The sequence below is a fragment of the Haemaphysalis longicornis genome, unplaced genomic scaffold (assembly GCF_048455015.1).
Source record: "Haemaphysalis longicornis isolate Haplotype H1 unplaced genomic scaffold, Haemaphysalis longicornis Haplotype H1 scaffold_14, whole genome shotgun sequence".
NCBI classification, from domain to species: Eukaryota; Metazoa; Arthropoda; class Arachnida; order Ixodida; family Ixodidae; genus Haemaphysalis; species Haemaphysalis longicornis.
Genome location: NW_027526245.1, coordinates 31055836 through 31082912, shown reverse-complemented (window position 1 = coordinate 31082912; position 27077 = coordinate 31055836). Strand labels below are relative to the sequence as shown.

General features: G+C 45.3%; 1 protein-coding gene across 2 annotated transcripts; it reads right to left on the bottom strand.

The window, feature by feature from the left end:
• Nucleotides 1-1137: 1137 nt before the first annotated feature.
• LOC144165225 (sulfotransferase 1C2-like) lies at nucleotides 1138-26461 on the bottom strand. Of its 2 annotated transcripts, none has more exons than XM_077695343.1 (3): nucleotides 26306-26461; nucleotides 14207-14638; nucleotides 1138-2256 (listed from the first exon to the last, which is right to left on the bottom strand). In XM_077695343.1, exons 2-3 carry the CDS (start codon nucleotides 14627-14629, stop codon nucleotides 1672-1674), a joined length of 1008 nt encoding a protein of 335 aa, XP_077551469.1. In that variant the 5' UTR covers nucleotides 14630-14638; nucleotides 26306-26461; the 3' UTR covers nucleotides 1138-1671. The 2 variants fall into 2 exon arrangements, with proteins under 2 accessions (XP_077551469.1, XP_077551467.1); XM_077695341.1 differs by having other exon boundaries at nucleotides 14207-14642; nucleotides 26306-26460.
• Nucleotides 26462-27077: the final 616 nt, after the last annotated feature.

Genomic DNA, 27077 nt, shown 5'->3' with positions numbered 1-27077 from the left:
TTCGCCTCCATCAGATAAACGGCCGCCGCGGCAAGGAATCGAGCACGCGACCTCTTGCTCAGCAGCGCAACGCCTTAGCCTCTGAGCCACCGCGGCGGGTGTTTCAGGGAAAGAACTCGGGTAATTATCTGTTCTCTGCGGCGGTACTCCCCACGTTCTAAATCACGCCATATATGTTTGCTGTTTTTGTGCAGGTACTGTGCGTACCTTTGTTATGCGCAGTGCCTGTGTGGTTCACAGGTAGTTTTGCGCAAGCTGGCAATACTTATATACATTTTGTGTTTTCAGGAATAACTTTTCAGTGGGAAGTCAGCGCTTGTCCGTGTGCCACTCTCTTCGTCCTTCGTCTAATTGTTCGCGCTGTAAGCATTACACAATATTGATCTATGTTGCGGCTGTCCGCATTATGTTGCGCTAGATGTTTCCGACTTTCCCCTTTTGAATTTCGGACCATTTTCAAACACTGGTCTTGTTAGCTCGGGCACCCTAGTGGATAGTACGGGAAGCTCCTCTTATCACTAGTCGAGATGCCTGCTGTTCGGGGACCTCCTGGGAACGTCTACCCCGAAGGTATTGGCGAGCACATTGAGGTGGAAGCGCCAATGCTTAAAAAGCGCAAATATTGCTTGCCTAATACAACGAGAATTGTACGAATGTACGAATGAATATCGGATGAGAGCGCAGCAGAGACGCAGTCACAAATTGTGATATCCTCTTGATGAAGTTTGTTGAAAGCGCGCTGTGTGTTGTGTCGTCTCTCCTCAGTCTTCGTCTTTTTTGTGCAAGTGAAGTACAGCATGTAACAGCAAAGCGCCTAAACTTACACCCTATTAGGAGATGGAAACAACGCTAAGGCTTTGCAGACGAGCGTTCGGGTGTGCCTAGTCATCCCTCCACCCACGTCAGCTGTGCTTTTTTTCCTGTTATTCGTAAGAAAACAACACGCCCAAATAGTCACTTTAGTTGCATAAATGCTCGAGCTTGAACGCACACGCAGGTTACAAGTGTAGCCAAGGAGACACTGCATCGTTATCAGTTATCCGATCAGACTGCTGTCTGATAGGATAAGCGCTCTCATAACTATTTTATTCAAATATGTTAGCAATCCGGGAAGAACTGAAATGGAAGGTGCATGGATGGTGAAGACCAAACGGAGATTTTATTACAGCTGACATATACCGCACAAATCGCAATTACAGCGATTCTGCCTGATTTCGTTCGTTTCTTCGTTCAGACGCCGAGGGTGCGATCTTCAAGCTCTCGGAAGCTGAGAACCAGCGGCGTCTCTTGTGAAGCGACCCACAGTCAGAGCAGCTCATTCGCCGCCAGTCTTGATTCTCGCCGGCTTGATTCTCTTTGGAACTTTTCGGAAGGCTGGGCCTACGCCCTCCTTTGCTCCGCTTGAAAGTCGACCGCTATTTCTATATGCTGCATGCTCATCATTGTAGGATTTGTTCAAAGATTTGTCAATAAAACATCCGCTGTTTTCTTTGGTCGTCACAAGGCTACTTTCGTATGCCGAAACTACATGTAATAAACTAGCACTCGACGGTATCGAGTTCCGTCAATGAGTTCCTTCATTTATTATCCCCTACAACAACTATATTAGCGCAGCTACCTCCGTTAACTATCATTCTGAGCCAAAGTACGGTATTTAAAAAGTGCTCAACGCTACTCAGACTTCTGGGAGGCGTGCAGCGTTTCCTCCCGTATTTGGGCCCACAGCTGCATAAAGTCGGACCCTTTCTCCTTCTGGGCGATAACGGCTTCCATGCGACGCAGCTGCTGGGGCGAGAAGTGGTCCTTCCAGCCCCCCACCTTGCCTTTCCTTACGAAGGAATGGGTCTTGGTCACGCCTCCGTTTTCTCCGTTACAAGAAACGTCCAGTTTTTTCAGTCGGTCGTTCATTTCTGGGTCACAGTGCTCGCTGAAGTTAAATACCATCACCTTCCTCATGTTTTCCGCGGTGCTTCTTTCAAGGATAAGGTCGAGACGCTTACGGCTGTCTTCGCTACCGTCGCCTAGCATGTTGCCGTAACGTTCCCCCAGAAAGCGAGCCAACCGTATCACGGTTCCCCGTGGGTCCTTTTGGAGTTCTTCGTACGTGAGGAAGAACACATTGGGCTCATTTCTGAGGGCGTAGCCGGTCTTCAGGTGCTCGAAGTAGTCGCCGTATCCCATGTCTCCATCTAAGAAAACCTCGAGGAAGTCGTCGAAAGTTCCGTCTTCAAACCGGAAGATGCTCATTTCTTTTACCTGCAAAGAGGTTTGCAAGTAGCACGTGTTATCCTGACTGATACCACTTGTTTTAAACTTTACGTACACGGTTGCCCCAAGCAACCCGTAGCTGTAGGCCTAAAAACCTGCAGTTCAAAATAAAACGCGTCAGGGTGACTACAGTCTTTAGATAAACATGGTCTGTCGTAATATCCGCATGTGTAATAGCACAAATTCTTAACAAAAATCGAATGTATTGAACCGTCTCGATGCATTTTCAATATCCAAGAAGACCCCTTCTGAATACGTAGAAGCACAACAAAGCAAAATGTAAAGCGTAGTTGACAGAGAAGGGACGTACACTTACAGCTATGTTACCGGTTTGTTTTGGCTAGGCTCTGGGTTGTGCGCGAAGCAGTCCATAACGACATACAAAATCCAATCTTCATAGTTTGGTTAGAAAGCCTAGTCACAGATATTGATAACGTAACTGATATTGGCATATATATCTTCGGAGCACTAAGCTCGTGTAGGCTTTCCCAAGTTAGGACGCCTGACCAGAGAAGACATGTGACACTAATAACGTACATAGAAATTTTTATACGCCCCATGCCACTTTGGTGCTAAAGAGGAGGTTTGAATATTCGTTACATCATTCGGTATTTACGAAGGTATCAAGAACCGAGAAAGTGTTACGCTTGAAAAAGCATGAGAAGTACTTTACAACCACGTATTAGACGTGTACGGTATTCGCCGGATTTATTAATAAGCAAAACGTTCTTTAGATATAATGCTCACTTCTACATAACAAGCATGAAGTGATTATCAACATTGTAGGTATTCTGCATTCCTGTACCCGGCCGGCTCGATTGTATACTAGTATTAATGATGGTGACCAGTGACTAGTGCTATTTTATCAAAAATATGATGCCCTTAGACAAGGCAAACGAGCATCATGCTGTTATTCAGTGGCTACATCGCAGCGTATTTATTTTAGTCTTTGAAGATGTATTCATTGCAACTAGGGTCCTCTCCATTAGATAAATATTAGCCACAACCGAGTATGATATTTGTTAGACATTTTTTCGCAATAACGAAAAGAGCACGTGGTCGCACGGGTCCGTACACAAGGACGCGCCCAATATTTACGTGGCCTTGTTTACTTGGCTTTAGCTAGGAAAGCTGCTGCTGTGACTGTTTTCTATTTGAAACTCTACCGTCGTGTTGTAGCCGACTGTTAGGCGTTTTCCAGTGGGTTTGTAGCATGGTATTGTAACATAATAAAATATTTACCATTTATTCATGCTATTTATCAAGTTGAGTTGTTGAGTTGTTGAGTTGTTGGGTTGAGTTGTTGGTTACAAGTTGAGTTGTTGGTTACAACAAGTTGAGTTGAGTTGAGTTACAAGTTGAGTTACAACAAGTTGAGGTGTTGGTTACAAAGCAGTGCGCAGTGGGTAATTGTGGGTAATTGAAGCCGAAGTTGTTTTGCCGTTTATTTCTATCTCGCATTTGTTCCCACATTGAAAAAGCTGTTTTTAACTCACTGATTTCATTCATTCGCCTAACACGAAATGCTTTTTTGGTGCGGACAACGGCTAAGTAGGCGAATTGACAAGGTTCACTATATGCCGCGGTTCTGCCGCTTGCGCCCTTGTTTATTTACCGGGTATGCCGCATGCATTCAGCGCGTCCTGTATGGCGTCCCGATAATGTGGGAGTCGGCTTACATTGGTCCAACAGACATGTTCTCGAATGAAAAGTTCAGAGACAATGACAACGAGGTTCGTAAGGTAACAAATGTTGTACAGCCAAGCTGGTTACCACCTTTCCGGTTTTCATTCCGGTGAAGCCGCTTTACTCGGCACCGCTTCCCCACTTCCCCTCGCCACCACTTGCGCCCCTTTCACAATGTTTATACCCACTCGCCATAACCCATGCCTCTGTCACAAGTTGCTCGTTCAGTTGATAACAGCGCTAACGTCGCTATTAGCAGTTATCACCCTTATCACCGTTAACGCGTGTCGTTCGCTCTGAGTAAAAAGAGCTGGGATTTTGGAGAAGCGTCGGCACGCACAGGAATGCCAATGGGCGCAAAAACAGCACGAAGCCGCTCCCCACTCCAGTTACACACCATCGAGTAGATTCGAATGTCTCCCCAATGAAGAGGAACATGATCCCTTTGTATTCGTAACGGCGGAGCTGTATAACTTGACCGCAACTTGTCCACCGCGAACAGAAAACCTCCTGTTGGAAAGAAAAATACGCGTGCCTTGGTGGGGATCGAACATGGGTCTCTCGGGTCCTCAAGCCGGCGTCTATCCGATTGAGCTATCATCGCACTCCACGCGCACCGCATTTCTTTTGGGTTATTCGTAGCGATGGATTTGGCCTTGACGGCCGGATCTAGAGCATGCTAACGCGTTCCACTTTGGCAGAGATGTGAAAGCCACTGCACATGCGCTCCTACGTTCCATGTAAAGCGGGATCGTGGCGTTTAATAAATTTGGTTGTGTTTCGTCACGACTATGTGATTACGGTGGTCGGACTTGGTATTACCTCGCATCACTTGGCATTACTTGGAGTCACTTGGCATCACTTGGCGAAAGATGGCATAATTTGGCATCACTTAGGATACCTTGACTGCCTCCACCTCTTCACCAAGCATTCGATTAAAACAATTAAAAACACCTTACGCAAAGTTGTAAGCCTGAGGTCACTGCTGAGCTGTTTACCCAGCTGTGCTGTATCTCTAGCCTTGAACCACTACTGCAAGCTGAGCCAATTTTTTTTTTCAGCTCGAAGGGTTTTCGGAGCGACATTTCGACCAGTGACTTTCACATCTAACCACGCGCATATCACACAGGTTGTCGGTTTTTACGTGGGCGGGTGGGGCCCCACCGGAGGGGGGGAGGAGGAGCGGCTGAAATCTAGGCTTCATGCCTTCACGGATGTCATACCGTTGTGTTGGTGGGAGATGAAAATGTACATGTCTCATGGCTCAACGGGACCTGTCTGCTGCCGGCCGTGGTCGAGCAGTTTGGTTCCCTGTGTTACACAGACAGCAAGAAGCTTACGACGCGGGAACAAGCCCAGGACGCCCTGCGTAGTTACCGCATCATTTGTTTTTTGCGCATTCTTACGTTTGCCGCACGTTTTCTGGGCGCCAATGCGACATCAGTACGTCGGAGTCAGAATTAAAAGTTTCTGTAGTGGACAATATATTTGAAAAGAAACTGAACGTGCAAGTTCAAACAATAGAAAGAATTCATCGATTAGGCAAGCAACGGCCGGGGCATATTATACCAGTCATAATGAGGTTCTACGATTGCAAAGAAAAAGAGAATATACTCCGAAACTGCAGCAAACTAAAGGGAAGTTCTATTAGCGTGAGCAACGATTATTCTAAGGAGACGGTCGAGGTGCGTAAAGAGTTGTGGAACAGCGCAGCTGCGGACAGGGCCAGCGGAAAGGAGGTATCGCTAGTTCATGACAAATTGAAGATAGGCGACAGCTTATATACTTGGGACCACAACCGAGATAAACGCCAACCATGTCGTAAAGAGCGGTATGCTAAAGGACTGTCAGCAGCAATGCGTAGCTCTGAGAGCGTTAGCGGCGCCCCGGTAGAAGGGGCCGTGGCTGTACAATCACATGCATAGCTAGTGATTCTCCTGCTCAATGCTCGCAGTCTTGTTAATAAGGTAACCGAACTCGAACATTTATTGTCGCGATCTCCCCATGGGGTGATCGTAACAGAGACATTGCTAAATAACGATATTTCGAATGATATGGCTGTTCCTCCTGGGTACAGAATGTTTTGCTGTGACAGAAATTCCCGTGGTGGGGGCGTTGCAATAGTCGTACAAAATGTATCTCGGCAGTTTCAATTAAATGCAATTTATCAGAATCTGTATGGTGTAAAAGTACGTACGCGAACGCCATTTACCTTATCGGAGCCGTATACAGACCACCTGCCACTTCGCTCGAGTTCCTGGAAAACCTTCAGGATTTTTTGAGCTCAAATGTAAATGAGGCAGCGGAATAAGTGCTGGCCGGAGTCTTTAACCTACCAAACATCGACTGGATTTCTTTATCGACCGGTAACAAAGATGCTCCCTGTAGCGAAAAGTTATTTGAAATAATGATCAACCTAACCTAACCGAAATTGTTCAACACGACACTACAGTAACATCGGGTTCTCAGTCACTGCTGGACCTGGTATTCCTTTCGGGCACTATGGAGGATTTCAGTGTCACGGTCGAAGAAGGCATATCTGACCGCAAACTGATTTCGGTTGAGATTCTATGTGGTACAAAACCTGGTACGGGTGCTTGTCTGTGACTACGGCCGGGCAGATGACGCGTCAATTTTAGATTTTTTGGAAACTGTTTTTGATGATTTCAAGCAAGCCTCTGAAAGCGAGCCATTTGATTGTCTGTGGCAGAAATTTAAATCAACAATAAACAGCTGTATAGACAGGTTTGTTCCCTTTCGATTAAAAAAACCAAAAAAGTCTAATCCCTGGATCACTAGAGATATTACCCACACTAAACGCAAAATAAAGAGATTACGCAAAAGACAAGGCCACTCTGAGCAGATTTCACAACTACGAGCAGCGTTAAAAATCCAAATCGCTACGTAAAAAAAGGTTCTTCAATGAAACGCTTTCTGGTTTCTTGCGCACTTCGCCTAGAATATGTTGGCTGTACTTGAGCGACCGGAAAGAAGCGATTAAACATATCGCGGCTGGCTCTGATGTTGTAACTCAGAAACAAAAGATAGCTGTTGGTTTTAGTCGCTTTTTCCAATATCTACTTACAAAGATGGCATTCACGGATGAAGATAAGGAAATGGCCCATACTTGCACATGCGCCATGGATCCAGTTTCATTTGATGAAGCGGGCGTGTTTCAGCAGCTACTTAATTTCAACGAAAAGAAGGCTAATGGACCGGATGGAATACCAACTGTGTTTTTGAGGCGGTATGCGGAGTGGATGTCGTTTTATTTACCATTATCTTCGAGAAATCACTTTTGACACATTCGCTTCCAAGAGACTGGCTGAGCGCCATTGTGAAACCGGTATTTAAAGGTGGCGATAGGATGCTTTTTACCAACTACAGGTCAATGTCTCTGACGTGTGTTGGCTGTAAGGTTTTTGAACACGTCACTGCCAAAAACATGGCTATTTTCTTGGAGACAAATGAGCTGATACGTAGGCAACAGCACGGGTTCAGGAATGGGCTTTCCACGTCACCCCAACTGGTTGAAACTCTCCACGATTTCACCTCTGCTGTAGATAACAAGGGACAAGTCGACGTGATATGCATAGACTTTGCAAAAGCCTTCGATAAGGTCTCGCACCATAAATCGGTCTTCAAGCTCAAACAAACAGGCGTAAAGGAAAATATCTTAAAGTGTATTCAGGCATACGTAACGAAGCGCAAGCAGTTGGTGCGTATTGATGGATTGAGTCTGAATCTTTTGATGTTCATTCCGGTGTGCCACAAGGTTGCGTGTTGGGCCCATTGCTGTTCTTGGTGTATATAAATGATGTTTTTGACGTTGTTAACCCTCCTGTAAAAATTAAATTGTTTGCTGATGATTGTACAATCTATGCCCTAGTGACGTGTGCGAATGACCAAAATGTAATTAATGATTGCCTTGATGATTTTCAAACATGGTGCGATAAATGGGAGATGAAAATAAATTATTGTAAGACAACATATACGCACATAACTAACAAGAAACACGTTATACCATTTACCGACAGCATTGGACCTAATTATTTACCGCAGGTGTGTGCATTTAAATATTTGGGAGTGCATATTACGAATGACTTGAAATGGCGTGCGCATGTCGAGAAAGTATGCTGTGCCTCCTGAAGAAAACTGTGTTTCTTGCTTGCTAAATTACCGAATACCACGAAAGACGTTAAGCTGCTTGCATATAAAACATTTGTGCGCCCTGTTTCAGAATATGCTTGCGCTGCCTGGAGCCCCCACCAAAAGGATTTAATAGGTAAACTGGAGCGAATTCAGAGACTTTCCGTACGATTTATATGTTTGAAGTATAAAAGGACGGATTCGGTTACCGAGATGTTAAAACTAAGCGGTTTGGGATCTCTAAACACCAGATGACAAAAGCAGCGCTTAAAAGTATTTTTTCTGATATTGCAAGGTACAATGAAAATAGATAGAAGAATTTACGTACACCCTCCGAATAAGCTCAGCAGCCGAATCAACCATGACGCGGCAGTTCGCCCCTTCAGTGGTCGCACGGACTTCTTTCGCAATTCTTTTTTTTCCTGATGTTATAGAAGCATGGAACAAATTGCCACGACATGTTGTTGAAAGTTCTGACGTTAAGCAATTTGAGTGTGCTGTTGATGTTTACTTCACCGAGCAATGAATATGCTATATTTTTTTTGTTCCATGTTGCTGAAAGTATCATTGTCTGTATTTCCTTTCGATATCGTACGCTTCCCTCTCTGTAATGACCCTCAGGTGAGGGTTGACAGTAATAATAAATAAAAAATAAAATAAAAGAGATTAAACCAATTTTCAACGTACCGCGTCATTGTGCGTTGCATAATAAAAAGGTGGAACCTTGTATTGAGTATGAATTGTGATGGGTGTGCGAACGGCCTTGAGGTGAACATTGTATGTTTGATATTATGTTTGCTGTGTTTGCTTTGTTTGAGGTGGTTAGGTAGATAGGGTGAATTGTTCTCACATAAATTTGCCACATCGCCTTTCTGGTCTCGCTTGGCATTTGCGCTGCATCTACTCATTATGACCATGAACTCGCCAAACTTTTCCAAGTTGTCAGCGTTTTGGTATTCCTGTTTCCCCTCAATACATTGTCTTTTGTGCGAGTCTGTGTGTGTGAGGGGGGGGCGGTGACAGGCAAGAGTTTATATTCTTCTTTTGTCAATTTTTATCCGCGCAAATAATAATAAGTAATGCGTAAAGAGAAAACAGAGCTAAACACAGGACAAAAGGGAGACTAGACACACACAGCGCTGGCTGCCAATGAAAGTTTCCTTAAAAAAAAGGGGATTTATAAAGCGTTTTTTTAGAAAAAAGGATATACAAAAAATAGACATAACAGTACCTACTCATCTTGAGCCATTAATTCCAACGAGGGACTGCTGATGCAATCGTTTCCTTTTGGTGGATGACTAGTGCTTCGATTATCTCTCGCGTGCGTTGCTCTTGGTATCGCCGTAGAATGACGACTTTTCCGAAGACTGGCGTGCACCCGTTACACTTCGAACAGTGCGCAGCAAGGCTGCTGCCCGTGCCCTGTTTTTGGAGTACGCGTGCTCCCTTAGGCGATCATTGGTGCACCGTGCTGTCTGGCCAATATAGAACCGGCTACATGACAGTTTGATTTCATATACCGCACCAACGCTGCAGTTGACGTAACGTTTGACATGCTTAAAGTTGCAACTAGCTTTTCTTTCCCTGTTATTCACGGTACGGCACAGACTACCAAGCTTTTTGGTGCAGAAAAAACCACTCGTAGCCCCACTCGGGCAGCCGCTCTCTTAATCATGTGCGACACCTGATGAGCATGCGGGATAACAGCGGTTCCGCGACGAGGTTCCCCAGGTTGGGATTTGCTCCCAGCACTCTTGCCGTTTTCAACCAGTAGCGATTCTGCGAGGCTACTAAGCAGCCCGTCAGGTTATCCAGCTGAACGCATCCTCTGAACTTGGTTCTGAAGGCTGTGCTCAATGTAGTGGTTCATGACCCAAAAACGCATTTTTTATTGTTGAGAGAGCAATGCCCCTTTTTACAGCTTTTGAATGTGCAGAGCTAAAGGGCAGCATGCTTTTAACAGGGCGTGGGGACTATTCCCAGAAGCAGTGATCAGCTTGAAATTTAAGCATGCGATCAAGGAATCTCAAATGAGAGTCGGACATGAGTTCTTGGGTCTACTGACCAAGTGTGGTGCTAAAAACAGAAAAAAAAGTCATTTGAACGCTTGTGATACTGCTCAGATGAGCACGAGGAAATATTCGACATAGCGAAAACACGGACAACAATGCAGCATTGCAGGTTCACATCCTAGGGGCGGTCGAAGGTGGCCAACAAAATGTCACTTGGAACTGGTACAACTCAGGAACCTATACAACACAAGGTTTTTGCACATAGTGATCACCGTGCCGTTCCACCAGCGAAGAATTCAGGTAGACCCTTAGTAGATCGAGAAACCTACTTATGGTCGTAGCGCAAAAGTTCTGAAAAGGCACAGGCCGGTACCTATCAATGGCCTCTTCGACGGCATCGATAAGGTCTTGTTGAGGCAATGAGTAGTAGAGCTCCTTCATGTGAACTGACATCGCTGTAACTGTCTGCACGTCCAAATACTCCAGGAAAGTGGCCACTTCACCTGCGGACCTTATGAGGTAGGGGTCTGAAGGAATGCTTCTAATTGTCGCTGCCAGGTTCCTCTTTCAGTTACGACAGCCCGGAGAGGGCTGCCTTCTCTGTGGGTTTTTGCAGCGAAGAAAATAATGAGCGAAAGGACAAAGAAGGCTGCCCGCTCCGTGCTATCGTAGCGGAAAGAGGGACCTGGCTTCGACAATTAGGAGCATTCCTTCACACATCCCTGTCCCGGCTACCCCTCGACGACCCCTACCACATAAGTTCCGCAAGTGAAGTCGCCATATTCCTGGAGTCGCTGGACACGCAAAAAGTGACAGCGATGTCAGTTTACATAAAGGACCTCTACTACTCACAGCCTTAGCAAGGCCTTATCTATGCCGTCGAAGAGGCCATTGACAGGTACGGGCCTGTACCTTTTCAGAATTCTAGCGGTGCAACAATAAGTAGGTTTCTCGATCTGCTAAGGGTCTACCTGAATTCTACGCTGGTGTAACTGCACGGTGATCACTATGTACAAAAAACTGTTGTATAGGTTCCTGCATTGCACCAGTTCCAAGTGACATTTTGTTGGCCACCTTGGACCGCACCTTGGATGTGAATTTGCAATGCTGCAATGTTGTCCGCGTTTTTCGCTATGTCGAATATTTCCTCGTGTTTTTTGAGTCCCCATCTGAGCAGTATCACAAGCGTACCAATGCCATTTTTTCCGTTTTTAGCAACACACTTGGTCAGTAGACCCAAGAACTCATGCCCGACTCTCAGTTGAGGTTCCTTGATCGCATGCTTAACTTTAAAGCTGATCATGTTTGCTGGGAATACTCCCCACGGCCTGTTAAAAGCATTTTCCCCGTTACCTATGTACACTCAACAGCTGTAAAAAGGGGCGTTGCTCTCTCTGCAATGAAAAATGCGTTTTTTCGGTCATGAAACACTAGACTGATCAAAGGCCTCAGAACCAAGTTCAGAGGATACGTTCAGATGGATACCCTGATGGACTGCTTAGTAGCCTCGCAGAAATGCTACTGGTGGAAAACCGCAAGAGTTCTGGGAGCAAATTCCAACCTGGGGAACCCCGTCACTGAACCGTTGTTATCCCGTATGCTCATCAGGTGTTGCTCAGGATTAAGAGAGCGGCCGCCCGAGTGGGGGTACGAGTGGTTTTTTCTGCACTAAATAAGCTTGGTAGTCTGTGCCGTGCCGTGAATAGCAGAGAAAGAAAAGCCAGTTGCAACATTTAGCATGCCAAACGTTACGTCAATGCAGTGTTGGTGTGGTATATGAAATATAACTGTCATGCGGCCGGTCCTATATTGGCCAGACAGGATGGTGCATTAATGATCGCCTAAGGGAGCATGCCTACTGCCTAAAACAGGGCACGGGAAGCAACCTTGCTGCACACTGTTCGAAGTGTAACGGGTGCACGCCAGTCTGAAAAAGTTGTCATTTTAAGGCGATGTCGAGAGCAACGTGCGCGAGAAATATTCGAGGCACTAGTCATCCACAAAAAGGGGAAAGATTGCATCAGCAGTCCTCCGCTGGAATTAATGGACAAGGAGATTAGAGGTCTCCTCGATTTGGCTGTGCTTTGTGCACTAGTTCACAAAAGTGTCGTGCAAGTGCAGCGCCAGCTCTTTCAGTGTGAGTGCAACCGTACACTTGCGCTTTCCGTGCAGCGGCCGAATAGAGGGCAAAAGTGCACAAACGTCGTCTGCTTCAGTCCGTGTTTGCGCGCTCGCTTTTTTTCCATATGGCGTCACGCTGCACTCACCTTGTATTTCGTACACAAATGCACTATCTTGTTCACGTAACGACTATTCTAGTCTAAAACTGAAAAAGCGGTCGTTTTTACCCCGTTTACGGACACAAGTATCATGCTGGAGCCGTCTGCTACGAGGCGCACCAAAAAAACGCGCCAAAGCACGCTGCACCTTGCACGAGACGAGAACTCGTACAGAGGGTAGTGCAGAAGTGTAGAGGACCTCGTGCAACACAGCGTCAAATCGAGGGCGAAGTGCAAATGGCGCTAGCTGCACTGACAAATCGAGTGCGACAGTGCTGCACCGCCTAAACTGGTGCCGAAAGTGTAGCCAAATCCAGGAGACCATAGGTTCTCCTGGTTCTTCACTATGACTAGGTTCTCCTGGTTCTTCATTATCAGTAGTACTGTTATATCTATTTTTTGTACATGTTCTTTCCAAAAAACGTGTTTAAAAACCCGCTTTCGTTTCAGTAAAACGTTAGTTGGCAGTCAGCGCTGAGTCTCCACTTTTGCCCCGTGTTTAGCGCTGTTTTCTGTTTAAGCAATATGTACCAACTGCCCCGCGCTATCCGTCTTTCACAGTGCAAATCATAAGACGCTCCAGCTGTCGAACCAATGCAAAGTGTGGCGTGGGGAGGCCTCTGTCAGTTAGTATTAACAATGATCATCCCTCGCACTTGTAATGCCAAAAACAAGAAAACATCCAAGTGGCACCACAGACACTGTTAAACGGAGATCCTCACGTTTGTCCGTTCGGATAATACTTCATTACTTAAGGTTTCTTAATTGTTATTAACTCCTATGTAGACGATATTGCCAATTAGGAACAGTCCCTTTTTTGTGCTGAGGTGTATACGCTCCTAAATAAAGTATTGTAAATACCCGATTAGAATTGCTCTTGTCCTTCGTTTTTCGCACCGTTATCACTGGTATTTGGACGGGCACAGCTATCGAGCAGGGGTTAATGTCATTTTTGTTCTATTTATAATGAATACATGAAGTTAAAACCCACCTTTGGAACACTAAGAAGGCATACTTTGTGCTGATGACCAATCACCAGTTCCGTTTGCTTTTATTGGTATTGTCGAAACTAATCTGGGCATCAAAAATAACCTGTGAGGCAGGGACGGATCCCCAGAATCTTTCCGGCGTTTCCTCTATGACGTCACAGAATTTGTAGTAGGGCCTCCAGTTTTGCTTGATAGTTTAATACTAATGAGAAGTTACCCCGCGAACACTCATTTTGTAGTGCCGGCCTGTGTCGTTCGTGTCCATTATACCTGACTGTAGGGAAACTTTATGTTTTCAATATTTCTTGGATAGTTTTCTTTATAGAACGCTATTCGTAGCTGGAACGGAGCTGAGTGAATTACCAAAAGCTAATTTCTTCAAATTGAACAAAGTTGTGTTTGTCTTCTTGGCCCCTTCACGAGAACCTGTAATGCATTGCGTAACCACCCCGGTGAGGTAAGTGATGTCAGCAGTAAAAAGGGCTTGATTGAGCAGAGCAACACTTTGCATATTGAGCTTGTGCATGAGTGTGCGTGGCCGCGACTATCCTAGAAATCATGGTTGCGTTGATATTTTATTCAGGTGGCTGCAATTCACTCATTTTCATGACAGACTATAAGGCATTACAAGTTCTGATTGTTATGAAAATGAAGTGGAAATAAACTCTTGTCCTTTTAAACAACAATGAGGGAGTATATGACACTGCTGTTGAATTCTCTGCGTTACTACACCCTCGTTCTGCAACAATATTTTGTCGCAGCATTTTGTGCAGTCGCAGCATATTTACCGCTTACAAAATAATTCATGACGGTTTTTGCTTACGTGGTAATAAAGTGAAACGCAGCAGTCCCAGGGGTTCCGGGCCACGTAGACGTATTTCGCTTCGGGATTCATCTTCTCTCGGCGCAGGGGCAGATGCGTCAGCAAAGTACGGACAGAGCTCCCCGACCAGTAGTCGTCGCCTTTTTTGACGTACTCGATGAAGAGACAGTTTGCCATGAATTCATGGTGGGAACTGATGGGCTCGCCCTCTTTGAGGATGAGCTGGGTGATGTACTGGACCCAGTGAGCACCGCACTTGGGGTAGGAGGCCTGGAGCAGGTCGCCCTTCTCAGCCACGTATTGCAGCCCCTGCTGCAGCAGCTCCGAAGTGGTGAATGGACACCGGGGCACGCCGTCTATTATCTGGTAGAACGGCTTTGGCCGCCCGGAGTCCATGATCATGGTTTTCTTCTCTACAGGCATGATTTCTTACTGGCTGCAAAGAAAAAGTAAACATATATAATATGAAATAGTACCACAGAGGAGAGGTAGTGCAAAAGAGGCCGTACGAAAAAGCGTTTATCCTTTAATGTGTTTCAACAATGTGACAGTGATTTAGTCAGTTCGTTTATTATCCCATTTCGTGCTTCAGGTTTTCGAAACAACGCCATTCACCAAAACCTTCTTGGGTTAGTATACGCACGTGTTAGTCAATGCTTCAATCGCTGCATTGTCCAGTCAGGGAAGTATTTCTGTTAAAGAAGGCCTGCAGACCCCTGAATCCAGGCATGTACTTACAGGCCGCCGGCGAAGTACGTTTTTTTTTTTCAGCAAAGGCGGGTTTGGCTACAGTCAAGAGGAATTTTCATGTCCGCTGTGCAAATATGCACGTCCAAGCGGGCTTTGTTGTGGGGTCACGTATCAGTGCTCGGTAGGTATTTGCAGCTGTCAGCATTCAGCCAGCCATAGTGACGTATGGGTGTCAACTGAAATGGTTGAAACACACAGTTGGTATTGTTTCTGTAACGTACATCACCTGCTTTTGACGCCAATCCGCTTTCGGCGCGCGGAACGGTGAGTTCACGCGCAGGAATGTCAGAAACGTCGTGCGATAAAAAATATAAACGATACCGGAGGTCTTACGGAAGAAGCCAGGCGTAAGCGCCAGCCGTAACCAGCCGTAAGCCAGCCAGCCGTATGACAGTATGACAGTTCGCCAAGCGAAAGCCGCAGAGAAAGAACTAAAGTAACATGCTACCAAAGCACTCAACTTCAAAGGAATTCGCGGCGAAATTCAAAAGACTTTAGGGATAGACACTTCGGATAGTATGGGCGAGTGTGGGATCAGTTCTGCCGTCCATTTTGCAACCGCCGGGGCCCTCCGCAGGCAAGGACGTCAGGATATGCTTGCCCTTAACCGGCATTTTTCGGCAGCTTTTGGCGGCAATATTTTGATCGTCTTCAGCATGTTTCCTCCCAATACTTCAAGTGTATGCGCTCAGTCTCAATTTGCAGCCTCGTTGTCCATCCACCTTTGGGGAATGAAGTTGCCTTTAATTTTTTAATTAAAGCGGATGTTGAATCTGAACCTGTAATGCTCGCGACAAAGGGCACTTGTGATAATTTTTCACACTCCATCTTGGACAGCAAGTTCTATAAAGCCTTCTGTCCCTGTTCTCAATTAAAATTGCATATTCATCGAGAACTCCAGAGATCTGGTGATATCCTTGTCTTTACCATGTACTGACAATGCTGTCTTCTAATGAATGTATGCAACTATGTAATAGGTAGTATTTATTCGGTTTTTCACCGCACGAACTTTAGGGTGGGGGTCAGCGCTGCTATCGTCGCTTTTTTCCGGCTCTCTTGGTCTTACTAGCATGCTTCCGTCCCTACACGCCATCTGCCAGCGGTGCTGCAATCCATGTCCTCCGTACGTCAGAAAGATCGGGTCGAGCACTGAAATTCTAGAAGGAAAATCAAAAGGATAACGCCTTGGCTCGCGCCTTCCTTTTTAGATATGCAAGCCTCCAAACAGACTTTTCTGTCCCGTAATGTCCGTACATCCCGAAATCCTAATGTACTACAAAGCAACCCGATTTGAACTGCCTTCCCCAAGTAACAACGACACGATAAACCAGCAATCGGTAAAACACGAAATTGAAAGGGCCCTTCACAGGAGATGTTGAATGTTAAAAGGAACCTCTTTATGTGCGAAGGGTTCGCGAGCATGGCCCGGCCAGGCGAAGTGTGCCATCACGCAAGAAACAAAAAAAAACAGTTTATTCCAGGACAACATAACCAAAAATAACATGCACATAAACAGCAGCTTGAAATGCAACGGTCATGGGAAAAACGCCAGCGCGGAGGGTGCCTCATTTCACGCGCGTCCCCCGTACACGAAGGCGCTGACATCAAGACGCCAACTGTCGGCGCTCGTTGGCGTCATGATGCGCTACTTCGCTTCACCTCTCCTGGACGGCAGCACCATCTGAATGAGTCATAAAGCAGGAAAAAGGCGCGTTCATAGATCTTCTCACGTCTCTGCTCATAGCGCCGTCGGTTGAGCGCCACGTACCTCCCGTTGCGGCTCGAGGGCTCGAGAGCGCATGGGCTCGAATCCTCGCGCCGCAGCGTCAAAAGCACTTTTTCTGGCGACGTCACTTCCGTGACGGATATGACGCGAGTGAAGTCTTGCTGTACCCGGGCATAAAACACTTTTTTGTTAAAAAGTGCCAAGGCGGAAACCCCATCAAACAGGGCAGCATGGTGTTAGTTGAGGTGGCTGAACGCGCAGCTCTCCCGAAGGAGAGGGCGCATCGAGTTAACGGCCGGAGTAGCGGCCTTCAGGGAGAGGGCGGAGGCGTGCTGCGGGCCATGGACACCGCACGTTTCTCCTCCCGCGCGTTCCAGCCCGTCGTGGTGCATTCTCAGGTGTGGTGCTTTCGACCGGCCAGTGCATACATGTCTTTTGGCAATTGGAAGTACTTTGTACCGCGTTCTAATACCGGTTACAAGTCAAGTCAGAAAAAGCTTGCTCTGTTTTCGGCCCCTGTCTGCAATTTACCTTTAAATATGTCTTCTTGGGAGAATTGGGGTTTTAAGTACGTGCTTGCAGCCAATTCTAAGCAGGATGTACTCTAGATATTTTTCAGAATAATTTCCCCGGCAGCTGTTCAGAACGAGGATCCGTCGATGCCCTACTTCTTACACCTTTACAACATGCTGTCCATTTACAGCCTAATCAAGCCGCCCAAATTTCGGAATTGCGAGCTCCAGGACGCCAATGAGCCTCAATTTCTGGCACTCTGGGATTTCTCATCGCCTTTTCATGTTGATTGTGAGCAAGAAACTAAACTTGTGAAGGCGAAGCAAAATCCTAATGATGTGGTTGACGCAGACGTAGACTGTGAAGAGACGTTTCGTCATGTGTTCACAAGTGCGAGTGTGGAAGATTGTATTGTTTATTATGTGACCGGGGATTCGTGCAGGAAGCTTCTGAGGCACATGGTTTGCTCACAATGTAAGCTGGGGCTTGTCTCACAGACGACAGCCTCAGAAAAGCCCGAATGGGCTTTTGTAGACTGCAAGCCTCGTGGAAACCTGCTGCACCCTACTACCAACGTGTTTATTCTGGTTGGCGCCACAGAAACATGCTTTCAGGGGCACTCTGCGAGCCAGATCGCTTACGAGCAACCTATGGATGAGGTGATGGATAACTTCCATTTCTCCTTTCCGTGCGCCGCTCACAATAGCGGCATAGCCGCCCGTATATTGCATTATTATATCTCAATGAGAATGCGGCAGTACTAAAAAAAAAAAACCGCACGAACAGGCAAAGAAAACACGAGAGGTCAGAAAGAAATCCAAGCTGGTGTAATGCGCAATTTTCGTACAGGCGACTGATTATCCGTTGCTCTTTCGTGGGGTTAACGTGCCAAAAACTCCGTATGATTATCAGGCATGCCGTTCTAAATTTATTTTATGTACCGTAATAATCTGATGCAAATAGCTCAATAAAACTTGTGTTCACTTAATTTCAGTATTTCTGATATTGGACTGGAACTGTAAAAATGAGAAACAATTTAGCCTGCTTTACCGGCTGCATAAATCAAGCTAGAAAAGTGCATATCAATGATACCTTGCTACAGCAGAAGAGTAAAGGCTTACTTGGATCTCACTCATCTACAACACGTTCTCGAAACTCCGGCGGCTGCGCGGCTTCAGTGTTGAGGACTACGTTATATGCGCTGCTCGTTTCTACACTACCGGTTGGCTTTCAGTCAGTGGTCGGGAGCAAATGAACGATATCGCTGTGGCAGCCCTCCGTGAGGCGGTGCATCCACGCCGTCGCCATCACGCATTGAAATAAACGACCCCCTGCGAGCTTGATAACTCTCGAGTAGACGAACAAAATTGCCTAAGCGCATCGCATAACATTAATGAGCTTTTGTTTCGACTTGACGAATACCCGCGAAAGCTTATATTTCATAGACATGACGCTGAAAAGGCACTTACTTAAGAAACGAAAATTTCGACAACTCACACCTTTTTCACTCGGAGCGAACCCCAGAAATGCTAACGCCGTAACAAACCATTCGACGCTTTGAGACATGCTCGTGGCAGCATGCCTCAAGTGCGTCGATTCCGAAATACGTTACACAGGGTTATGTACTTGATACGCGGTCATTGCCACGGCCATAAAAATGGCGGTCAAAGCGAGAAATGCTGAGCAGCCTTAGCATTGCTTATGTTTTGCTGCCACGAGAAATAGCTAGCTGCAGCTGTTTCGACATTCGTCTTTCTGTTGTGAGAACTTTCAACTTCATTATAGAAAAATCTCATGGTGTTTAGGTTCTCAAGTTACGTTCAAATAAACACATAAAAAACAGTTCAAAATAGGCTTTGTCGTTAAAATGTGTTTGCAAAAACAGTTGCGCGAAAGTCACCGCAAAGCCCGCCTACAACCGAAAGTACGTAACGATGCAACTGACCCGAAACGGGCGTTTTCAAAACGGGCAAACGTCATTATACCGCCCCAGCGCAGGAATCGCAAAGTAATGTAGTTTATTGATCTACAAGTGATTATTAAAGCCCGTTAGGCGACCGTTACCCTCAAATACGTGTTTCTTCTAGACTAAAGCGAGAGGGCGGTGGTTGATACGGGGTGAGCTCTAATGTGAGTAAAAAAAGCCTTGATAATTTTTGTGTTATTTCTGGTGAACAATTATGTGTATTCTTTGGAACTAGACTGCACCCGTTTGGCAGAAGGGCGTGGCTATGTAGGATGCCCTGATGCTCACGTGACTCCACAATACAGAGTGGGGTCACGTATACGTTAGAGGTGTCATTTTGGGTCACTCTGTCGCCGCCGCAGCAAGGCCGCACGGTACGATTTTCGCGGCAACACGGTTTGCTGGAGAATTTTCAGCTATCGTATCTATTTCCCTTTGAGTGACTTGAGCTACAAAGGGGTGCCGCCGGCACACTGTTCAGGACCCCGCCTCCCAGCGTAATGCAGCATATTAGGAAAGGCCCAACCATTGCGGCAGGGGCATCAAATGTTGAGGTATCAGTTTTCATTGCTCGTTTAAGTGCTGGTTATATTCTTTGGTTGCGTCTAGGCGGCGATGGTAGGAACTTCGTTTCAAAAAACATTTTTAGGATTAAAGTATTTTAGCTCGAAAACATCCCGCATTCGCTGTATTCCTGATGTTAAGTTATGAACATACTCTCGCTAGATTGATAATCTCCAGTTAATTAAGCCTTGTAGGCGTATTACGTCAGGCAACTGAAGTCACATGTCTTCTCTTGAATTTATTAAAAACTTTCTTTGGGTGGTTTGTACATTATATACTTGGGTTTGGATACGGTGCAGCGCGTAGAAGGTGCAAAACACGGTCTGATGAAGAGAAGACACGATATGAATGAATGAACGCGAAGTAGCAGGTAATAATTTCTGTAGGAGCCCCGAGTGTGGGTGAGAACAAAAGAAAAGACTCTGAAGATAGGGAAGAGAGGGTCAAGTCAGAACAGAAATAGAAAGTGCATGACACAAAGACCGATGAACTTTATAAGTATACTTTTTGAAACGGTAAGAACTACATTCTTTGGAGTGTAAACCTCTCCTAGTGCTTAAGTGCAACTTTAAACAAAACAGCAAATGTACACTTTTCTCACCATAAGTAAAGCGTGCTAATGCACAAAGCGCATTGGCCTTATGTTATGCTGCATGCCTTTACAATATCGCGCTTGTCGCGTTCGGACGAGTTTACGATGTGCTGGGTTTCTTTCACGATTTAGAGTGTTTACAGCTGAGTAGTGCTTGTCGACAGCGAAGCGAAAGAACAACCCAAAGCTCGCCAGGAAAACGACGGCTGGTCGCAATAACATGCAGCCGTGAAATGTGCACCATTAAGCTCCAAATTAAAGATGTTTATTTTCTCTCTCTTCACCAGCTAAACAAAACAGCAGCCAAGCCTCACGTGAGTGTAGTATTTTCATTCGCAAAATAGAATAAAGCACTGTACAAAGAGAACAAAGTTGCCAGAACCACGACGCAAAAAGCTCTGTGCGAGATTTAGTAAATGTTGCTCAAGCCTTTGCACGTGCAACTTATCTTGCTCCCCTGGCTTGTGCGAAGAGTTCACTTGGGCAGAAATGCAGCTGTATAAAAAAACCAACCTCTATGCGTTCCCGCATACTTGCAGCCCTAGGACTTTGGCAGCTCATTCGAAATGTTGCGGATGCCAGGGTTGTTAGGGCATACCAACGTCTCGGTTGCGTAGAGAAAACAGTCAACGAGACTGCGGAATGAAAGAGCAAATCATCATTTGGATGCGGAGTAAACGTCAGCGCGCTCATGTTGTGTTAGGCCAGTGAGAAAATGCTGGTTTTAAAAAAGCGCGGCAGCATGGTTCCGGCGACTGCCCAAAAGAATGCTGTAAATATGGTGTTGCTTCTTCCTCTTGACAAGTGTTTCTGTCTCTGACGTATGTGGTCTTTTTCTTCATGTTTTGGCTAAACACCTCACATTCCTTCCGTTTCTTGTGCCCAGGCGCAGAAGGAGCTGCAAACAAGAATAACGAGTTTCTCTTCTGTGATGCTTTTGCACGTGTTGTATCTTTATTTCGGCGGTCTGGGTTTTCAGTGCCTACGCATCCCGACGTTTCCGAACCCACGTCATATTCATTTAATTGAATTTTTTTCATTTTCCGGGGAGCTCTGAAGGCCGTGCAGAGATACACCCAGTATATCATCAAGAGGTGCACCCAACAGCGTCAATTATTTTTAAATTAGAAGCTGGTAACCGTGGGTACCCGTCCCCTCATGTGAAAAAAGCCAAGTCTTTCAATGCTAAAATACTTTTCTGCAGAGTGGCTTGCTTCCAGGCGCCACACTATACGACCGGTCGGCCGTTAAAAAAAAAACAACTAAATTTCCCATCCTGGGCGGACAATTGGGACTTTCACGTGTTTTCTGGGATGCTGCGCATAACGTCTTCGCTTTATAGGACAAAAATAGCATCATCGACTTGCGCAGCGCAGTTGGCGAGTTTTAGTGAGTTATGGGCTTTTGACGACAGAAGCAACCAGAACCCTGTACCATTCGATAATCAGCGAAAGAACTACAACAGATGAGTGCAGTTTTAATGGGTAAGGGTTGTTTGCCGAGAGCCCCCTTATTAGAGCGTCAACCTTTGAAATTGACCCAATGGAATTAAAAAGCAAACACAAAAATCCGAAAGTACTCAACTAAACTCACTGAATCGATGACTTGTTTTCTGAACACCACAATTAGAAAATGTATACCAAAAGAAAAGTACCGGCAAAATTAATCGAAACATGAATACCAAAATGGTGAAAGCAGAGTACTCGAGTAACGACCTGTATCTGCACTAAAGTGTGGTTAGCGACGCTCACATGTAATTGTTATATTACCTCACATGGAAATATTTGAGCAAACTTGACAAGCATAATATGATAAATGCCTATCGGTTCACAATGAATAAAAAACAGGCGAATTATTGATTGACTGGTTTATTTATTTATTTATTTATTTATTTATTTATTTATTTATTTATTTATTTTTATTTATTTATTTATTTATTTATTTATTTATTTATTTATTTATTTATTTATTTTTATTTATTTATTTATTTATTTATTTATTTATTTATTCATTTATTTATTTATTGTGGGGTTTAACGCGCCGACGCTACATATGCAATGAGATGCGCCGTAGTGAAGAGCTCTCGAATAACTTTGACAACCTGGAACCTTTTACGCGGGCCAAAATCTAGAACACAAGAAAACCAGCTAAAAAGACGAAGGCACAGGTTCAGAGTGGACAGGACGGTGCTGAGTTTAGAACTGAATTTGTCAATAAACAAAACCCTGTCACAACTAGAGTCACGCGCATGTTACTGAAGCTCTCAGAAAAGGCCCGCCAAGTGTGAATGCAGCAGCTCGCTTAATATAGACACCCTTTGTTATTCAGTACCCCAAAACGACCTCCTTTGTGCTGTTCGCGACGTTACCGAAGGATCTGGAACTATATGGGTTTTCAGAACATGAGCGGGTTTAACAGAGGTGCGTTATTTGGATCGTTAGCCTGTCCCATCTCCGAACGTTTGTAGAATTGTATGGGCACAAGTAAGGGCATTGTCATTTCAGTCGCCCCAAGTTTCCGTCCCGTCTTTATTGCTAAATTTGATATATTGCTTAAGAAGTGGCTTAAACGACTGGGTACTGAAAGGTTTTAGATAGGTAGATGACTGTGTTTTTTTAATCCTTTTTTCGAATGTCAACCTTACTTCTGTCGCAACGTCTATTTTTTGTTGTTTTACGAATGTTCTACCGCACTGCGTTTTATGCTCGCCCTTTCTTGCACGAGTAACATTCAGTTTCTTGATTTCCTGTTGCCATTGTGCGCTGGGGGCCACATGTGGTGGATGTATTTGCTACGTACAAAAAAGAACGCCTTCCGAATGGATGTTCTCAATCGAAGACTGCTAAGGGGGGGCTTGCGCCATTTTGTCTTTCTGATGCTCTGGAGAAAAACTGTTCCCTATGCTTATTTCAGTTTAGTTCAACACAAAACCACACGAAGAAGGCACTGCTACCCAGGCTCAATTCTGAGTACAGTCACTTGTTGAGGAAGCTAGGTTCTGACAATTCTGGGGTACCACCGATACAAGTGAACGACGAGAAGAAACTAAGAGTGATGACGTAATTACATAGAGTATCGGCAGTGTAAACGAAGTACCCCTCAAAAATTAAAGCCGTTCCACTCAACGCGAAAGTTGTCGGAAGTGCAGAGCAGTGATTCGCCATAATGGGCTGTAGCGCCGTCTTCCGCTCACTGCTACCACCCAACGCATTTCAAATTTCCCGCCTTCGCAGTGCTCGTGCGCCCCATGCCTCAAGCTGCGCCAGCGAAAGTCCTGTTCTGTTCTGTTTATGCTTGCTTTTCTTCCAACACGTGCCGGCGTTGCACTGCCACTTTTTTTCGCTTAGTATCGTAGCAACCAACCCAAGGAGCGTTCCTAACTTAATGAACGCGGGCGCTGCCGGTTAATTACGTATATTTTGCCTCAAATGTACCAACAGTTTTCTTTGCGATAAACAACGGGGAAATGTATGACAAGCGGCAGCGGTTCAGGACTTTCGAACGCTTACGACTACATAAACCGTTTGGGTTTCGAAGCCTCTGGGTTACGCCGCAACTACAGCGGCTACGACAGTACGCCGTGTGGCTCTTCTTGGGTCCAGCAAGCGAGCTGTGCGACAAAGCGAGCCCCTAAAGTGCTCTGCACTTAATGAGGTTGACTTCTGAATTTTGCACGCGTGTTGCGTACAACAGTAAACAAAAAGGGATGTTCACTACGCGCCTGGTCCCTAATTATATAACCTGCACCACTAGCCTGGTATATGAGATTCCAATGTTTTAGGGGAAGGTTTCGGCGAAACAGCGATATGCATTAGAGGCAGGGCCAGAGAACATTGCACTTCCCTTACATATTTTGATGGTGCCCTTGTGCCAATGAACTGCATTACATGCGGCTGCCCCCCACAGTTCAGATATACTGCACTCAAAAGACGTAGCAGCACCGAGGTTAGGCGAGACATTTTAAAGGCTTTGTATGCGGGGACCGGGCAACAAGAGCGCCGCATCAGCGTGGAATGTTTAAGCCTGACAGACGAGGCTTTTCCCTTCTGGGCGACCTTCTGTATTTTTCTCTGCTTGTGCCTTGATTGCAATTGGGGACTCGTAGCCAGCAATAATCATCGTTTACTTCTGAATAATGCCCATACGCAGCTTGCGTTCGTGAGAAGGTCTTGTATGTCAGTAGAATCAGTTGTAAGGAGATAATTAGTCGAGATAAACAAAACCAAAACGGGAGGAAATACTAGAGAGGGAAAAAACAAAATCAATACTACTGTCCCGTGGTGCCAGAACAAATGAGACGAACCAGGGAGGATGCAAGGATGTATTTACAGCTTATACAAGCGGCCATGCGTCAGACCGAGCCGGTGAACGTGCCCCGCCAAGCTTCGCCGTCTTCGTAAATGTTGGTGTACAGCGCCTCCGTCGTCCTATCATGGCGTGACGATGTGTATCTTATACCACCATTCTCAAGAAATAGAAAAATATGAAAAGCATCTCAAAAATTATAAGGACGAATAAACGTATCGCAAAAATGGAGCCACTGAATAACGATCACATTTTGCACAGAACTGCGTAATAGGCAACGTTCACACATTTACTGGATAGAATGGCGCAAATAAAGATGGTTGGTCGAAGGAACATTTAAACAGAAAGAAAATACAAAAAGAAAAAGAACTTAGCAAACTGCAAGAAGACGCTAACAAAATCAAAATAATTTTTGTATCTGGCCCTCTCAAAACGAGCAAAAAACAAGTCCTCGAAAAAATCAACAGATGAATGAAAATATTCCGCAAACGGACCAACCATTAATCATCGTGCATTCGCCCAAAGATGCACAATTCGTGATGTCGAGGCTGTTCACCATCGTAATTACGTCAACGGAGTGAATAGGCCGAAGCCATTTCAGAGAATTAAAAATAATAAAAAAAGCAGACCAAATATAGGAAACCTGGAAAAATATTGAATCAAGAATGAAAATCTCGCGACCGGCACGAACTATTTTGTACACTTTGTATTCGCGCAAAATGCACGAAGGACGAAGTCAACATATTTATTGTTTACGACAGCGTGAATTTAGTTCATTGTAAATAAAACAACCCAATGAGTTCTCCCACCCTGGTGGCTCAGTGGCTAAGGCGTTGTGCCGCTGAGTCCAAGGACGCGGGTTCAACCCCGGCAGTGGTGGCTGCGTTTCCGACGGAGGTGAAAAGCGAAACCGCTCGTTTGTTGAGGTTTAGACTGACGTTAAAAACCCCCTTCTCGTTAAAATGAATATGAAGCCCTGCACTATGGCGAGCCTCGTAACCGAAGTGTAGCTTCGGCACGTTAAACCTCCCAATAAATGAATCAACCAATCCGCTCAGTGCATTCTTGCGAGAAATACATCCGCATATAAAATACTAAGTATAGCTTGATAAAACAAGCGAAGGCTAATGGCTACTAATAGCCAAATCTGGCAAGAAAAACCACAATGGAGATATTGCATTCTAGCAGAGGAGTAGAACCCTCTCTGAATTTCGGCACATTTTAATCTGTAAAGGGGAGTACACGTAAAGGAGCCAAACCACAAACTTCCCACTCCACATGTTCATTATAGTGGTCAAATGCTATATAGTATCAATTATAGAGTGTTTCTGCGTCGCCGTTTCTCCGTATAGTGGGGCACTCTTGGACAGCTAGGACCAGTCTGCGGCTTAAAAAAAAACGGCCTGAAATACCTGCATTGGTTCAATCGAATATAGTTTACATTACGAAGCTTTCACACTCGACTGCGTTTGAAACATAAAAGCATGCACCCAGAAAGCAGTAAGATCCCTGTCGAGTGCTCACGCAGCACACATCGGGTTACGCAGCGGTTTTCAAAGAGTTTTCTATGATGGTCTTCAAGAATAAACTTTTTGCTCAAGACGTGTTGTAACTAATGAGTATGGAGTGAATTCCAACAGGAATATTTGATGATAGAACAGCATTCGTATTGCACTGACTCACCTAAGAGCCTGCAGTGTCGTGTTGTAATCTGGAATCGTCGGTCTGTGCTTAAGGCTTCTTGAGCGTTTGCTGTGGCGCTCGACTTTGTTACAGCTGCGTTGAGGGCGCTGTTTCCGCCCAGCCTTCAATGTACCGTTAAAAGTATGCTAAAAAAGTGCCATTGTCCGTGCTCCATACACTCTGACGTTTTCTTTCATTTTGGCGTGCTTAGTCGGGCGCTTTGTTTTCTCTATTCGTGTCTCCGTTTTGACGTGTGCCTGTTTCGAATACCAAGCTATTTTTAGCCTTCTGGGAATGGCGGTATCATTGTTTTTTTTTTCTGTGCGAAAGGGGAAATATCTTTGTCCTCATTCCTGTTGAAATATGTTTTCATGTAACCGTTGTTAATTTACGGATTATCATGGTTTTGTTGACGTGAATTTGAGGTGTGACTCACTAACGACTTACTCCGAAACTCTTTTTGTCACTAGTTCAGCACATTTTTGTACACCCTCTGCTCTTTCTTACTGCATATTATCGGCTATTTTTACCTGCTTTATGTTCACATTTCGAAGTCATTCACCCTCATCGGCAATGCATTGTACTCCATTGCTATTGTTTATGGGGTTCGGTTGTATTTATAGTTCCGGGCACTTGTCATCTGCCTTGCTGTTTTGGACCTTCTATAGCTTGCGACATCAATACAGTCGCTCCTTAGTGATCTGAGATTCAGATACAGCGAGCCGGTGGCGAACGCCGTTGTGGTGAGAGCAATTTGGTAGGGAGGAAAACA

Bases quoted from the DNA above. Each gene is read 5' to 3' on its own strand.
- LOC144165225 (XM_077695343.1), bottom strand. From the start codon at position 14,629: ATGCCTGTAGAGAAGAAAACCATGATCATGGACTCCGGGCGGCCAAAG. The intron at 2,257-14,206 runs GTAAGCAAAAAC...ACCTCTTTGCAG, and splicing joins GCGTTTCACTTTATTACCAC to GTAAAAGAAATGAGCATCTT.